General features: G+C 47.4%; 1 protein-coding gene across 2 annotated transcripts; it reads left to right on the top strand.

Moving 5' to 3' along the window:
- Nucleotides 1-858: 858 nt before the first annotated feature.
- On the top strand, nt 859-8485 carry TMEM251 (transmembrane protein 251). Of its 2 annotated transcripts, none has more exons than XM_030214345.1 (2): nt 859-964; nt 7676-8485. In XM_030214345.1, the coding sequence occupies exon 2, from the start codon at nt 7692-7694 to the stop codon at nt 8085-8087; it is 396 nt and encodes a 131-aa protein (XP_030070205.1). In that variant the 5' UTR covers nt 859-964; nt 7676-7691; the 3' UTR covers nt 8088-8485. The 2 variants fall into 2 exon arrangements, with proteins under 2 accessions (XP_030070205.1, XP_030070204.1); XM_030214344.1 differs by lacking the exon at nt 859-964 and adding an exon at nt 4795-4930.
- Nucleotides 8486-15921: the final 7436 nt, after the last annotated feature.

Here is a 15921-nt window from a genome sequence, read left to right as displayed (position 1 = left end):
AGGGTGAGGGAAGCTCCGACGCAGACGTCAGCCCTGCAGACAGCCTCTTTCAATCGCTGACGGCTGCATCGTTCGCGCGTTCTGAGTCTTAAAAAAAAAACTAAGTGCAGGACTCGCCCGGAGTGTCGCGGGGGGGGGCGGGGCAGGCAAAAAAAGGTGCCGGTACGTCGTACCGTTGCGTACCGGCACAAAAAAAGCACTGCCTCTAGACCACCAGGGATAGTAGAGTAAGGGGAGGGGAGGTGACGGGGGAGTGGAGATGACAGGGGGGAGGCAAGGTGTTTGGGGGAGGAGGGGAATATGTGTCAGGGGTGGGGTGAGGGCGTGAAAGGGGCGTGGAAGGGGCGGGACAGGGGACATGAAAGGGGTGGGGCAAGTGTCCTCTTTTTATGAGAACAAAAAATGGTAACCCTAACCCTTCCCAATCACAGGAACCAACTCTGTGGGTGCTTGAGCACCCCCAATATTGAAAGAATTCCTTGTATGTGTCCAGGGAGGGGTTATTTCCACTGGGCTTAGCACCCCCAATAATTTTGAAAAGTTAACTCCTATGTTCCCAATAACATTTCTCCTAACGGTTCCCTTAAAAACGTAATCGCCATTACATGATAACCTTGCTAGTGCCCGTTTCATTTGTGTGACAGACGGGCCTTTTCTATTAGTCAGTAATAAAGAACATGTATGCAGCAGTGCAGTCGTAGGTTTGTTTGCTTTTGAGAGTACCGGGTGGACAGCTGCGTGGGGGGGAGTGGAAACCGAGATTACCCTAATTGGTTTCAACGTGTTGACGTCACTTCGCCTCCTGTTTTCTCCAACCTCCTTGCAGTACGACCTACCTCTTCCGCCGGGTCGTGCAGACGTCACCCGGAAGTATGCGTGTTGCCTGATGAGGCACGTCCCGGGGCCGGCGAGGGCGCAAGCGGAGAGACCTCCGATTCCCGGGGTTTCCTTCCTGCTGAGCACGGTAAGGGAAGGGTAGTGACGTTCCAGGTGCGCCAGGAACCCGGAGGTTGCGCTTCTTCTCTGCTGCAGACTCACTGCTCCCCCCCCCCCCCCCTTTTTGCCTGCGCTCCTTCCATTCGCTCGTGCTGTTTACATGTGCAGCTCCCGCGTGGCCTCAGTCGCACCTTTCCTCCCCTTCCAGCTGCCCGTTCCCCCTTTTTTTTTCTCTCGTTTAAAGGTACTTTCCATGAACGTGATCCTTTTTACCCCACCAACCTCCGTCCACCTTTCTTTCTGCTTCCTCCAGGCGTCCACAGTCAATCATTGGCGATGTTTTCAACAGTGAGACAGATCAGCAAGCATATTTTTAGCTTAGTTTCATCCCTTCTTCTGTTTTAAAGTGGTGTGCTAGCCCGCTTTTAAAGGTAATAAATCAAAACATTGTATTTATTGCCTATGTAATTCAAGCCTGCCCTCTATCCCCACTCGTTTTTTTTTTTGTGCCCGATCTGTTGATGTTGCACTGTTATTCACTGTGGGTGTAGAGCTCTTACAAATTATGGTATAGTTTCTGCACTTGCCTGCCCGGTTTTGGGTGGTTTATGGGGAGTACAAGCAAGTTAAACTAGAAGATAGTTGTGCTCGGTTAGTTGAAACTATTTTCTTTTTGCAAGTTAGAGATTCTTCTAGTCTGTCCGATCAGCTCAAAAATTGCCCAGAAAGTATTTGAAATTTATGCACCTTTAACTCGGAATATGTGCTGATTACAGTTTAGGAATTATTTCTATATTTATTTATTGGGATTAGCAATGCATGGGTAATTAGATTTCTAGAAAAGACTGTGCCTGAAAATGATAATTCCTGCCGTACAGCTTGCCTTTCGAGGTATAGACTATTATGTCCAGATCAAGTGGCGTCTGGGACTGTTACTGATTCTGTAAAGTACTAAAATCTACATAATCGGTTTGTACTGGTGTTGCAAAGTTTACAGATTACTGTGACTCATCATAGCATAGATATATATACAATAAATTATGTCAAATATTTTTTAATCATAAAGAAAACTCATAAGCCATCCATTCCCTGTTTAATTAGCAAGGTTTAATAAAAAGGAAAGCATGTGTATCTAAAGTAATACATCATAAAATTCATATGGAGAGGAAGATCCTAAACTTTTTATAGTAATACTGCAGGATTGCCAACTTTTGCTTTAGGTTCAGTTTTCCTCATACTGAACAAAATGCATGATTTGGTACTTTCTTTTCCACTCCTAAGTGAAACTCTGGAGGACCAGAATTTGGCACCCCAGTCTACTGTATACTATTAAACCTTTTGAAATCCTATATTTATATAAACAGATATACACTAACATGTGTATAAAAGTTTGTAGGAAATGTACTATGATTTTTATTTATTTATAGTTTTTGTAACTTGCAAGTGTTTGCAAAAAGTTATACCCAAAGGCATAACATAATATCTGGTCTTATATCCTGCTTACACCTTGCAGTTCAAAGCGGGTAACAGTAGCATCAAGAGCCAGAGCAATCCTCTGGAAGGACAGTTTAGAAAGGGCAGCAGACTTAAATTATAATTACAAATCTGTCTGTAGCGCAGATTTCTGAATGACAAATAGGAATGAGGTAACTGAAATAGCACAGCAAACTCTTTCCAGTGGCTGGCAGTTTGAAATGCCAGTGTCGTCTCAAAACATTTTTAGTCTTTTCCTTCCTCTTGGCAAAAGATAGGAAAACACAGTAGGACAATTTCGCCATCTATCTCTTAAGGAGACAACAAAGTGAGAGTATAAATATTTTGGTGCCAGACCATGTAATATTTTATATTAAAAAAAAAAACAGGTCAATTTAAAGAGAACTCTGGCCTCAGTAGGCAACCAGTGAAGCTTGGCAGAGTTTAAAAAGGGGTTGGACGGTTTCCTAAAGGACAAGTCCATAAACCACTACTAAATGGACTTGGGGAAAAAGTCCACAATTCCAGGAATAACATGTATAGAATGTTTGTACGTTTGGGAAGCTTGCCAGGTGCCCTTGGCCTGGATTGGCCGCTGTCGTGGACAGGATGCTGGGCTCGATGGACCCTTGGTCTTTTTTTTCCCAGTGTGGCATTACTTATGTACTTTAACATAAAGTAAATTCTTTCATATTTAGTTAAACCAAAAATCAGGCATATCGCTGTGTTCTGTATGGTCTGTAGTCTCTGTAGTCGTTTCAGTTGACCCTTTGTACAACCCAAGTACCAAGGTTATAGTAATCCAATTGCAAGTGTAAGAGTGCCTGTACCAGGAATCTGAATTGATCTTTCTAATAGAAATTATGGCTACAACAGAATTTCCTCATCAGAAAGAACAATTTCTTTACTAAGTAGGAGATTTGGGATTCCATAGAAACTGACCTATCAACTAAGACGCCCAAGATCTTTATCTGTGTAGACAGCTTGTAATCTACTTGATTAATACAAATTGAACTGAGGATAATCTGGTTTATTATCAAAATGCGACATTTTGACCTTATTGGTATTGAGTTTTAACTTGTGGCTCAGCATCCAATTCTCCTAGCAAATTTATACACTTAGGGACCTTGAAAGCTCAATCTCTGTAATGGAACTTGATGAAATAAACATAAATATCATCTGCATAACAGAAAACCATTCCTTTCCAACATATACCCCGTGCTTTCCCACTCATGGCAGGCTCAATGCGGCTTAGGTACTTATTTGTACCTGGTGCAATGGAGGGTTAAGTGACTTGCCCAGAGTCACAAGAAGCAGCAGTGGGAATAGAACTCAGTTCCCCAGGATCAAAGTCCACTGCACTAACCACTAGGCTACTCCTCCACTCATTCCACCAATAAGAGCCAACCTCATCAGCGATGTCACAATGGCTTGATTGCCCGATACTTGGCTCACTTCTGATATTGTGATGTCATAAGGGAAAGGGAAATGGGACTTGATATACTGCCTTTCTGAGGTTTTTGCAACTACATTCAAAGCAGTTTACATATATTCAGGTACTTATTTTGTACCAGGGGCAACGGAGGGTTAAGTGACTTGCCCAGAGTCACAAGGAGCTGCAGTGGGAATTGAACTCAGTTCCCCAGGATCAAAGTCCACTGCACTAACCACTAGGCTACTCCTTCACTAGCAACATTCCATGTAGAAGCCTGCCCTTGCAGATCAGCAATGCAGCCGCGCAGGCTTCTGTTTCTGTGAGTCTGACGTGCAGGACGTCAGACTCACAGAAACAGAAGCCTGAGCGGCCGCGTTGCTGATCTGCAAGGGCAGGCTTCTCCATGGACTGTTGCTAGTGGAATAGCAACATTCCATGTAGAATCTCAGATAGGGAAAGGGAAATGGGACTTGATGTACCGCCTTTCTGAGGTTTTTGCAACTACATTCAAAGCGGTTTACATATATTCAGGTACTTATTTGTACCTGGGGCAATGGAGGGTTAAGTGACTTGCCCAGAGTCACAAGGAGCTGCAGTGGGAATCGAACCCAGTTCCCCAGGACCAAAGTCCACCACTCTAACCACTAGGCCACTCCTCCACACAGGACATTTCTAGCAATGCTTATTTCCTCTAACATTTGCAGAGGAATAGTATGATGTACCAGATTGAAAGCTGAGGAGAGGTCAAATTGAAGTAGTAAAGCACTCTTTCCTTCACTCAGCAGTATCCTGGTTTGATCCAATTGTGAACTTAATACTGTTTCAGTACAAAAAAGTAGAATGAAAACCTGATTGGCAGGCTTTCAGGACATCATGTGCCAAAGTAACCAGCCCCTCAGTTACAGCAGCCACAGATAAGGAAGTAACTGATTCATCTTTTACTCTGTGACTATCATATGATTCTCATAGTCGGTTTCTGACCAGCGTGCACATGTCTGCCTTGAAATGGAGAGTCGGCCAGAAACAGATTTGCAGTTGGGGGTAAAGTATGCCTTCTGAAACCTGTCTAGGTGACCTCACAGCCAGGTGGGTTTTCAGGGTGTCTTCAATGAATATGAATGAGATAATGTTTTTTTTTTTACTCAGCATTGAGACCCCGATGATCAGTTCCCCCGTGGTGCTCCAAACAGCGCTGTAAAAGTAGCGCCAGAACAGCGTGGGGAAATAACTCCCCTTTGATCAAAGCTAATAGCATGCAGATTTATGTGTGTTATTAGCTTCAATCATTGGGGGGGGGGGGGGGGTACTTGTGCGCTTGGATTGTGCTTGGGCATGTGCCCAAGGCATGGTGGTCCTGCAGAAGTTGTTTGACAGGTCCGGGCATGTCAGACATTACCAGTGGAAGGGGCTGGAGGTCCAGTGGACCTCCAGAACTCCCCATCCCTTGACAGAGGGCTGGAGGTCCAGTGGTCTAGCACCCCCCCCCCCCCGAACCCTCCCCTGTATCTTGAAATGATGAAGGAGGGAGCAGCACTCCTCCTCCTTCCAGCGCTGCCTCCAAAATGGTGGCGGCCTGCCTAGTGCACCCTGTATTTTGGAGGTGGCGCTGCTCTCTCCTCTGCCATTGCAAGGTACGGGGGGGGGGGGCAGGGGTGCTAGTCCTATCCCTCTCCTGTCAGGAGGGGTTGGGTCTGGTCTTCTGCTGGGGGGGGGGGAAGGTTGGGTCGGGTCTTCTGTTGGGGGGGTAGGTCGGGTCTTTCTGTCCTGGGTGATATGGGAAGGCCTCCTAGCATGCAGATGCATGCTGGTCAAGGCTCCACATTCCTCCCCAATGCTGTGCATATTAGAGCCCTTGTTTGGTGTGCTGCCTGCTCAGTATTGGGGAGGAATAGTTAATGCCTTGTTTAGCATGCGTTTGCATGCTGCTTGTAGTCAGAGCCAGCGAGCACATTGTTTCATATGCTCACTGGCTCTGATCATGGAGTGGGAGCAAACGTGGGTGCTAGTATGGCGCTAATAGCCTCTAGCGCCCGCGTTTGCTTCTGATCATTGGTCTAGGAGTTCTCTAAGCAAGAAACAACAGTATACGAATGACGTATATCTCATTAACTAGCTGATCTGGCTTGTTGAATCAATGCAGGAGCAGTGGAACACTGTTTTAGTCAGCAGGGAAGTGGGGGTTGGGGCAGAGATTGTCTCTGCCCCTAGATGCTAAGGCTGAGTGGGCAAACAATTGATCAGATCATGGCCCGTGTGCCCCACCCCCTTCTGTATATGGTGTAGTGTTTGAAGAACTGAAAACAGATTTCCCAATCTTCAGCTGATGGCAGTCGGTGTTTTTTAAATTGCTGATCATTGCCTGCTAAATTAGACCCAGGTTTTTAATGTGGGGTCGTGGCTGGACACTGGCATTGAACATCTGGACGTGACTGGCCAGGAGCTAGCCACTGGTACTTATGTGGGTCTCAGGACTTGCATAAGTGGATCTGTCAGTCATCAACCGGCTCACCTTTATCCACGTTTATTCACGCCTTAAAAGAAAAGAAGCAAATTGGCGAGTCAAGACTTCCCTTGGCTGAATCCATGCTGACTTTGTCCCATTAAACCATGTTTGTTTACGTGTTCTGTAATTTTCTTCTATATAGTGGTTTCCACTATTTTGCTCGGCACTAAAGTCAGGCTTACTGGTCTGTAGTTTCCCAGATCACCCCTGGAATGTAATTTGTCCCTATAAAGTAATAATTTTCCTCTGCAGAACTTTCCTTTTTATGGCTGCATTTCTGAAGTGGTCTGTGAAAACTGCACTTGTCAGTCATATTGCACTTGAGTACATGCAGATCTTATCTTCAGTCTTACTGAAAAGCTATCTTATATACTACTGAATATAGACTTTTTAATTTCTAAGAAGCTTCTGCAGTGCTGGCATGTATAGCCAGCAGTGGCGTAGAAAGGGGAGGGGCGGTCTGCCTCGGGTGTCAGCTCAGGGGGGGGGGGGGTGCTCCCTGCCAGCTCCCGCACCCTACCTTTAAAAAGAATATCGGAATCCCAGGCGAGGCGCAGCGCCTCGCGCCTACCCTGCACGTAAAAGAAATGTGGACCGTCGGGCCTTCCCTCGCTCTATCTGTCCTGCCCTCCGTTGAAGCAACTTCGTATTTCCGCAAGGGCGGGACAGACAGCGAGAGAAGGCCCGACGGTCCACATTTCTTTTACGTGCAAGGCAGGCGCGCGGGGCTGCGCCTCGCCTCAGATTCCAACATTCTTTTAAAGGTAGGGTGCGGGAGCTGGTTGGGGGGGAGGGGGGTGTCGATGTGCCGAGGGGGGGATGTCATCGTGCTGCACCCGGGGGGGGGGGTGCAACGGCGAACCGCTCTGCCCCGGGTGGCAGCCTCCCCCCCCCTCGCTGCGCCACTGATAACCAGTTATATACTGGCGCTCAGAGGCAGGGCCGGCGTTAGATGGCAAACGGGGCAATTGCCCTGGGCCCTTGAATGTCTAACACCAGCCCTGCTCTGAGGGGTACATTAAATGCAGTTTTCCTTGCCTTTAGAGCTGGGCATGCCAGAACTAGTGAGGCTGTTATTTTTCTACACTCACTGTAACTTTGCAAATAAAACAAATTAAAAAAAAAATAATAGCAGTGCCCAATGCTGAGAGTGTTAACGGAGAGTTTGATCAAATTTGTGGTGCTGTTTCTTAACCTAGCAAACTCACGTAGTTGATCTGCATGCAGAAATTAGATTGTGGTTTCAGCTTGAATATGGACTGCCACTCTTATGAGAGTGTAGAAGCTGCAAGTCTGTACGGAAAGTAATTATTTTCTTGAATTTGAAGGGGCAGAGCATGGAGAATGATGAACTTCCGCCAGAGGATGGGGTGGATTGCTGTCGGGCTGTACCTCCTGGCAAGTGCAGCTGCCTTTTATTATGTCTTCGAAATGAACGAGAGTTACAGCAGACTGGCAGTGGAGCACATTCAGCAGCATCCGCAGGAGTCTCGTGAAGGAACCTCATGGACGCATTCCCTAAAGGCTCGCTTGCTCTCCTTACCCTTTTGGTTATGGGTGGCTATTTTTCTAGTTCCTTACTTGCAGCTGTTTCTATTTCTCTATTCCTGCACACGAGCTGACCCTAAGACTGTGGGTTATTGCATCATTCCCATATGCCTGGCTGTCGTTTGCAACCGTCACCACACGTTTGTTAAAGCCTCTAATCAGATTAGCCGTTTGCAGCTGATTGACACATAGAGAAATCTACAACTGCCATCTTTTGTGCAGAAATGCTGCAGGCTTCAGATGAAAATCAAACTGACATTTTCAGAGCCTTTGGGTATAAGTGCTTTGGTTTCATCTTTCAAATGACAAACTAAGCGGACTTAAAGAATGAAATAATTTTGCTGTAAAGCTGGTAAATCAACTAGGGATCATCTTTCAACTTGCCTTCGGAAGCAAAATCAACAAGGACCTTCCAAAAATCACATGGAAAGAAATGCGTTTTCCAGCTTTTTGATTCTGTTCCCTTGTGCCAATGGTGGTTGGCTGCAATGCTTTCTTTATCCCCTGTCATATTCATACAAATCGACTTTTGTTGTGAAAACTGTGTTAACATTTTAGAACATGATCATAAAAGAGAAATTTGAACTGTTTGGTTTCCATTGCTGAGTACAGATGATATGTAAACTTTGAAAAGGTCGATGTTTGAAGGCAATTGTGACTTTTATTTCTTGGAAGTAGAAGACATTCCTACTTCCTCTCCTCTCCTCCCCCCCCCCCCCCTTCCCCCACCAAAAGTGGTGCTTCAGCCTGAGTTAGGCTGTAAGATACCAGGGCTTCATGCCCTCTGCTTGCATTGGCTGGCTTGGGCTTTACTCTATGAAGTTGGTGTTTTTGGAGTTGTTTGCAACTTTATTTTGAAGACACAGGTGAGAACACGTCATATACAAGCAAAACCTTGGTTCCTGATCCTTTTGACATCATGCTTTCCTCCTGTTCGCCTTTGCTGTCCTTCACGTCTAGTTTCAGCAAAGAGGAGAGAGAACTGTTCTAAGATTATGGTTGTGGAACAGGGGCGTAGCCAGACACCCAATTTTGGGTGGGCCTAGGTCCAAGATGGGTGGGTAGAACGCCGCCTTGTCCCACAAGTGATTTGGTCTCTCACTTGCATGCCACATGGTCTCGCAAACATTCCCCCCCCCCCCCCCCCCCCCGGCATACCTTTTAAATGGCAGATTTTCACCAGCAGCGAGCAGCAACCAATACACTCTGCTGCTGTGGGGCAAGTACTCACTGCAGGCGAAGATCTGCTATCTACAAGGTATGCAGGAGGGACAGTTGGGAATTCTCAGCTGGTGGGGCTTGGGGATCCCTGCCAGCCACATCATAGGTGTGCTGCTACTGGGTGGGCCTGGGCCACGCCACTGTTGTGGAATGTGTTTTCTTAACTCCTGGCAGGTGTTGGTTAGTGCTTCTCAACCCTGTTCTTGGGCACACCAAGCCAGTCTGATTTTCAGGATATCTGCAGTGAATATGCATGAGATAGAGGTGTGGTGCATACATATCTATCTGGTGCATATTCATTTTGGATATCCTGGAAACCTGACTGAGACTGGGTGTGGACTGTGCTAAAAGAGTGAAGCCCTTGGCTGTCTGAAGCTCTGTGTTGACTGCCCTCCTGCTCTGCCAGCTGGGTTTCCTGTCCACAAATTATTCACCGTAGACTTCTAGGGACACTGAGCCCCTCATCCCATAACCCAGTGATTCGTCCTGGAGTCACCCCAGCTAGTCAGGTTTTCAGGATATCCACAATAAATATTATTGAGAGTTATTTGCGTGTGCTGCCTCCACTGCATGCAAATCTTTCATGAATATTCATTGTGGATATTCTGGCTGGGGTGCCTCCAAGCCCAGGTTTAGGAATCAACTGCCATAACCTGAGGTCACAGAGATCTAATTAAGAAAAGTATTCACCGGCTATTTGTTCAAAAGCACCAAGATCCTACAGTATCTCACTCACCTGAGTCACTAATCAATTTCGGACACAGAGCTAATAAACCATGGGTAAAAATGTGTATTTCTTAGTACTTAAGAGCAAAATGACCCATTAAGTCTGCCCAGTAGGATGGTTAGGGCTGTAACTACCACTCCACACCTTTTTAAGAAGAGCAGAAGATGCTTCATTGCTGTGTGGAAGTGAAGCACTTGCTTCTTTAGTAGTGAAGGAGATGCCTGAGAACCAGGGAAACCAGAGTTCAAATCCCACTGCTGTTTTTTGTGACCTCGGGAAGTCACTTAACCCTCCATTGCCTTGAGGTACACATAGACTCTGGCTGTGAACCTGTGGAGGACAGGGAATTACTTAGTGTACTTGAATGTAACTTGCCTTCAACTACTACTGAAAAGGTTGTTAGCTAAATCCAAATTAAAAGAATGATTAGGAAGGTAAAAGAATGAGGAAGCAACAACAGAAAGGGCAAAAGAAAATGGGCTGCTTTTCGAAAGAGAAGGACGCCCATCTTTTGACACAAATCGGAAGATGGGTGTCCGATTTTGGACATCCTCAACTGCTTTCGTCACAGAGACAGCCAAAGTTCAAGGGGCGTGTAGTGAAGGCGGGGTTTGGGTGTGCCTAACACTGGGATGTCTTCGACCCATAATCGAAAGAAACAAGGACATCCCTAATGAACACTTGGACGATTTTACCTGGTTGTGTTTTTCTTATGACCAAGGCACATCTGTGACAGCAGTAGGCAGGTCCCTGAGCAGTTTTAGTGAGTGCAGTGTAATTCAGACAGGTGGACCCAGACCCATCCCTCCCCCTACCTGTTACATTTATTTATTATTATTTATTTAGATTTTGCTCACACTTTTTTCAGTAGTAGCTCAAGGTGAGTTACATTCAGGTACACTGGATAGTTCTCTGTCCCAGGAGGGCTCACAATCTAAGTTTGTACCTGAAGCAATGGAGGGTTAAGTGACTTGCCCAAGATCACAAGGAGCAGCAGTGGGATTTGAACTGGCCACCTCTGAATTGCAAGACTGGTGCTCTAACCACTAGGCCACTCCTCCACTCCAGAATCTTGCTATTCTTTGGGGTTCTACATGGAATGTTGCTACTCTTTGAGATTCTGCATGGAATCTTGTCACTCTTTAAGATTCCAGAATCTTATTTATTTAGATTTTGCTCACACCTTTTTCAGTAGTAGCTCAAGGTGAGTTACATTCAGGTACACTGGATAGTTCTCTGTCCCAGGAGGGCTCACAATCTAAGTTTGTACCTGAGGCAATGGAGGGTTAAGTGACTTGGCCAAGATCACAAGGAGCAGCAGCTGGATTTGAACCGGCCACCTCTGGATTGCAAGACCAGTGCTTTAACCAGTAGGCCACTCCTCCACTCCATTTGTGGAGGAAACAGTGATCCCTCCAAAACCCACCATACCCACATCTAGGTGCCCCCCCCCCCTTCACCCATAAGAGCTATGGTAGTGGTGTACAGTTGTGGGTTTTGGGGGCTCAGCACACGAGGTAAGGGAGCTATGTACCTGGGAGCAATTTATGAAGTCCATTGCAGTGCACCCTAGGGTGCCCGGTTGGTGTCCTGGCATGTCAGGGGGACCAGTGCACTACAAATGCTGGCTCCTCATTTCTGAGATGGACGTCCTTGGTTTCAGTTATCGCCGAAAATAAAAAACGACCAAGTCTAGGGACGACCAAATTTCAGGATTTGGGCGTCCTGACCATATTATCGAAACAAAAAATGGACGTCCATCTTGTTTCAAAAATACGGGTTTCCCCGCCCCTGGATGGGGATGTTTTGCGAGGACGTCCTCATCAAAACTTGGACGTCCCTTTCGAAAATGCCCCTCTATAGGTCCACTCCTGAGCCTGCGGCAGACTGCAGCTGTTAAAGCACTCACTGCCATGGGCAGGAACAGGCCCAGAACTTCAAGGCTGGGTGTAATCCAGGCACCAACGTTGAAAATCTAGGTCTTTGGTGGCTGTCGATAGTTACCCAAATTCCATCTGAAATGCAGACAGGCCTTGTGCTGTCCGAAGTTTATCCCGGGACCAGGGCCGTGCCAATACGGTAAGCGGGGTAAGCATGGCAGGACCTCGCCCTCCCGCTCCCACAGCAAGAAGATCCCTTTCCTTTTTTTTTCTTTTAATTTTACCTCCGGCAACGCAGCGTCAGTGAAGGAGGCGGCGCTCCCGACGTGTCTACTGTCTAGCCTTCCCCTTCACTCATGTTCCGCCTTCTTCTGATGTAATTTCCTTGACGTCAGAAGAAGGCGGAACATGAGCGAAGGGAAGGCTAGACACGTCGGGAGCACCGCCTCCTTCACTGACGCTGCGCCTGTGCTGCCGGATTGAGGTAAATTTAAAAGAAAAAAAAGGAAAGGGATGTTGGAAGGGGGGGAGAAGAGGGCGGGCAGGAGAGAGAGGAGCATGCGAGGGCAGGGTTCATGGAAGGGAGAGAGGGGAATTGCTGGATAGGGTCAGGGATGAATGGAGGGGGCAAGGGACAGATGGGCATGGATTGATGGGTGGGTAGGGCTCAGGGAGAGAGGGGAATTGCTGGATAGGGATGAATGGAGGGGGCAGGGGACAGATGGGCATGGATGGATATGGATTGCAGGGAGAGGGGGGAATTGCTGGATAGGGATGAATGGAGGGAGCAGGGGACGGATGGGCATGGATGGATATGGATTGCAGGGCTCAGGGAGAGGGGGGAATTGCTGGATAGGGATGAATGGAGGGAGCAGGGGACAGATGGGCATGGATGGATATGGATTGCAGGCCAGGGAGAGAGGAGAAATTGCTGGACATAAAGGGGAGAGAAGAGAGATGAAGGAGATGAAATGAGGGAAAAGGAAGAGAGGAGAAAAACTGCACATGGATGAAGAAAATAGGCAGAAGCTGAGGACCAGAAATGAAGAAGAAAGGAGGAAAGGAAAGAAATAAATGGAAAGGAAGCCCTGGAAACGGAGTTAAGAGGACAGATAGCAGCAGAATCAGATACTGGGCCAGCATGATCAGAAAAATAAAGTCACCAGACAACAAAGGTAGAAAAAAATCATTTTATTTTCATTTTAGTGTTTGGAATATGTCCACTTTGAGAATTTACATCTGCTATCTTATTTTGCAATGTATAGCAATTTGTTTCTAAGAATATTGCTGACAATTCCTGTCAGTGTGGCAAGTGGTGAGCTATCATTTTCACCGGGGGGGGGGGGGGGGGGGGGGCGCCAGAGACCCTAGGCACGGCCGTGCCCGGGACTTACCCTGATCGGTGGTCTGCAGTCGCTGCTAACCAGGTAGTGCTGCAGTGGTCTGTCAGGAATCCCCCTTTAAGTACCAGCCCCTATGTGTTCTTGTTTCTAGAGTTAAACCCAGTCCCCTCCGCTTCAGTCAGGTCATGACAGTTTCCCCAGTCCTGTGTCTGTCAAGCTTAACGAAAACAAACGTTAATCACCCTGTTAAATATGTTCCTGATAGTACAAAGCTGTTTACAGTATTGGTGACCACTTTCCCAGCTGTGGGCCATCAGATCTGTGTTTGAAATCAGGAGTAAAGTGTATTCTGCTGGACCAGCCAGAGGCTGTTACCCAATATCAGGTGCTCCACCTCTGCTGCTCTAACCTTATTAATTCAAAGATCAGCACAAATGCACTATGGTGGAAACCCTAAATTTTTTTTTTCATACACCAAGGAACCCTTGATTTATGTGTAAGCGTATTTATGTTCATACAGACAGATTCTATAATGATTTCTTGAGGAACCCTTGAAGAGAGTTTGAGGAACCCAATTTGGGAATCATTGATGTAGGTTATGAGTGAGAAAAGTGAAACAACCTAGTACAGTACTAGCCCTATACCTACAGCGGCAGGTCCCAGTTCCCCTGCGTTTTCCAAAGATTCAGGCATTAGAATAGGGGGAGAAAAGCGTTTCAATACCCAAAAGTTGCTGGATACAGTTTATTTCTTCTCTTGGTCTTGTGAAAACAGCTCACGCTGCTGAGTTAAGAGCACAGGGAACTTGTGCAAGTCCATTATTTCTTCCTGTTGGGAAGGTTTGGACATCCACTCAACTGGTGACTTCATTTGCTCCGTGTACTAGAAATGCCTTAGTCAAAAAGCTAAAAGAGAATGAAAACCTTCCAGTTAGTATTCAGCCAGCAGAGGCCAGCGCAGATGAGTGTTGTGGGATTGCTGCTGGGGGGGGGGGGGGTGGTACAGTGGCTATTTTGAGACTGAATCTGCTACAGAGGAGTGAGTGGGCACTTCTCCTGCCTGTAGCACCCTATAGATCACCAGGGAGAGTTAAGGTAGGGGAAGGGGAGGTCCTGTGGGATAGAGGATCAGGGCTTAATTTGTTGGGGGAGAAGGATCAGGACTTGGGGGAGGAGAAGTCCTGTGGGGATAGAGGATCAGGGCTTAAGTTGTCTGCAGGGGCAGGGGAGAAGGATCAGGACTTGGGGGAGGGGAGGTCCTGTGGGGATAGAGGATCGGAATCGGGGCTTAAGTTGTCTGCAGGGGCAAGGGAGAAGGATCAGGACTTGGGGGGGGGGGGGGGGGGGGAAACCCAGAAGCTCCAATGCCACTACACAAAAATCAAGAGGGCACTAGCCAATATTCCAGCTTGTGACTGGCAGTAACAGGATGGTGCAGGGGAGTTAAGTGCCGCTGTATATCACCAGTTAGGCAGCCACACGTGATTTAACCAGGCAGGAGTCTCTCTAGCCCAGTTAAATCACTTTGCATATCGGGCAGCTTTTATCTACTCCAACTGGGACATTTCTACTCAGTACTTTGCTCATAGGAACACAAGAGTTACTATGCTGAGTCAGCCCAATGGTCCATCTTGCCCAGTATCCCCTTTCCAACAGTGGCCAGTACAGGTCACAAGTACTTGGCAGAAACTCAAACATAGCAAGATTCCATTCTACTTAACCCCAGGGGTAAGCAGCAGCTTTCTCCAGGTCTAACATAATTGCAGTTCATGGCCTCAACTTGAACCAACCAAACTGACTCTCCAGATCCAGACGTGGCCTCAACTTGAACCAACCAAACTAACTCTCCAGACCCAGACGTGGCCTCAACTTGAATCGACCAAACTAACTCTCCAGATCCAGACGTGGCCTCAACTGGAACCGACCAATCTAACTCTCCAGATCCAGACGTGGCCTCAACTGGAACCGACCAAACTAACTCTCCAGACCCAGACGTGGCCTCAACTTGAACCGACCAAACTAACTCTCCAGACCCAGACGTGGCCTCAACTTGAACCGACCAAACTAACTCTCCAGACCCAGACGTGGCCTCAACTTGAACCGACCAAACTAACTCTCCAGATCCAGACGTGGCCTCAACTTGAACCGACCAAACTAACTCTCCAGATCCAGACATGGCCTCAACATGAACCGATTCCCGTTGTGGTTTTCTTGGCATGATCTAGGAATGGTTTTTGACAATGCCTTCTCCTGTGCAGTGTGAGACACCATTAGGTTGCTGCTGCCAAGATCAGGTCATAGAGTGCCAATGCTGCCAGAACCTGCCCAGTATTGGAACCAAGGCAATGGAGGGTTAACCCTCTCATCCTATAATCTGAGTGTCGAAATAGTAACATAGTAACATAGTAGATGACGGCAGAAAAAGACCTGCATGGTCCATCCAGTCTGCCCAACAAGATAAACTCACATGTGCTACTTTTTGTGTATACCTTACCTTGATTTGGACCTGTCCTTTTCCAGGCACAGACCGTATAAGTCTGCCCAGCACTATCCCTGCCTCCCAACCACCAGCCCCGCCTCCCACCACCAGCTCTGGCACAGACTGTATAAGTCTGCCCAGCACTATCCCCGCCTCCCAACCACCAGCCCTGCCTCCCAACCACCGGCTCTGGCACAGACCGTATAAGTCTGCCTAGCACTATCCCCGCCTCCAAACCACCAGTCCCGCCTCCCACCATCGGCTCTGGCACAGACCGTATAAGTCTGCCCAGCACCATCTCCGTCTCCCACCACCGGCTTTGCCACCCAATCTCGTCTTGAACCGACTTGAACCGACCAAACTAACTCTCCAGATCC

This window comes from Microcaecilia unicolor, chromosome 9 (genome assembly GCF_901765095.1).
Source record: "Microcaecilia unicolor chromosome 9, aMicUni1.1, whole genome shotgun sequence".
Lineage (NCBI taxonomy): Eukaryota > Metazoa > Chordata > Amphibia > Gymnophiona > Siphonopidae > Microcaecilia > Microcaecilia unicolor.
This window is presented reverse-complemented; position numbering and strand designations above follow the sequence as displayed.

Bases quoted from the DNA above. Each gene is read 5' to 3' on its own strand.
- TMEM251 (XM_030214344.1), top strand. From the start codon at position 4,893: ATGCCTTCTGAAACCTGTCTAGGTGACCTCACAGCCAG. The intron at 4,931-7,675 runs GTGGGTTTTCAG...TTGAATTTGAAG, and splicing joins CTAGGTGACCTCACAGCCAG to GGGCAGAGCATGGAGAATGA.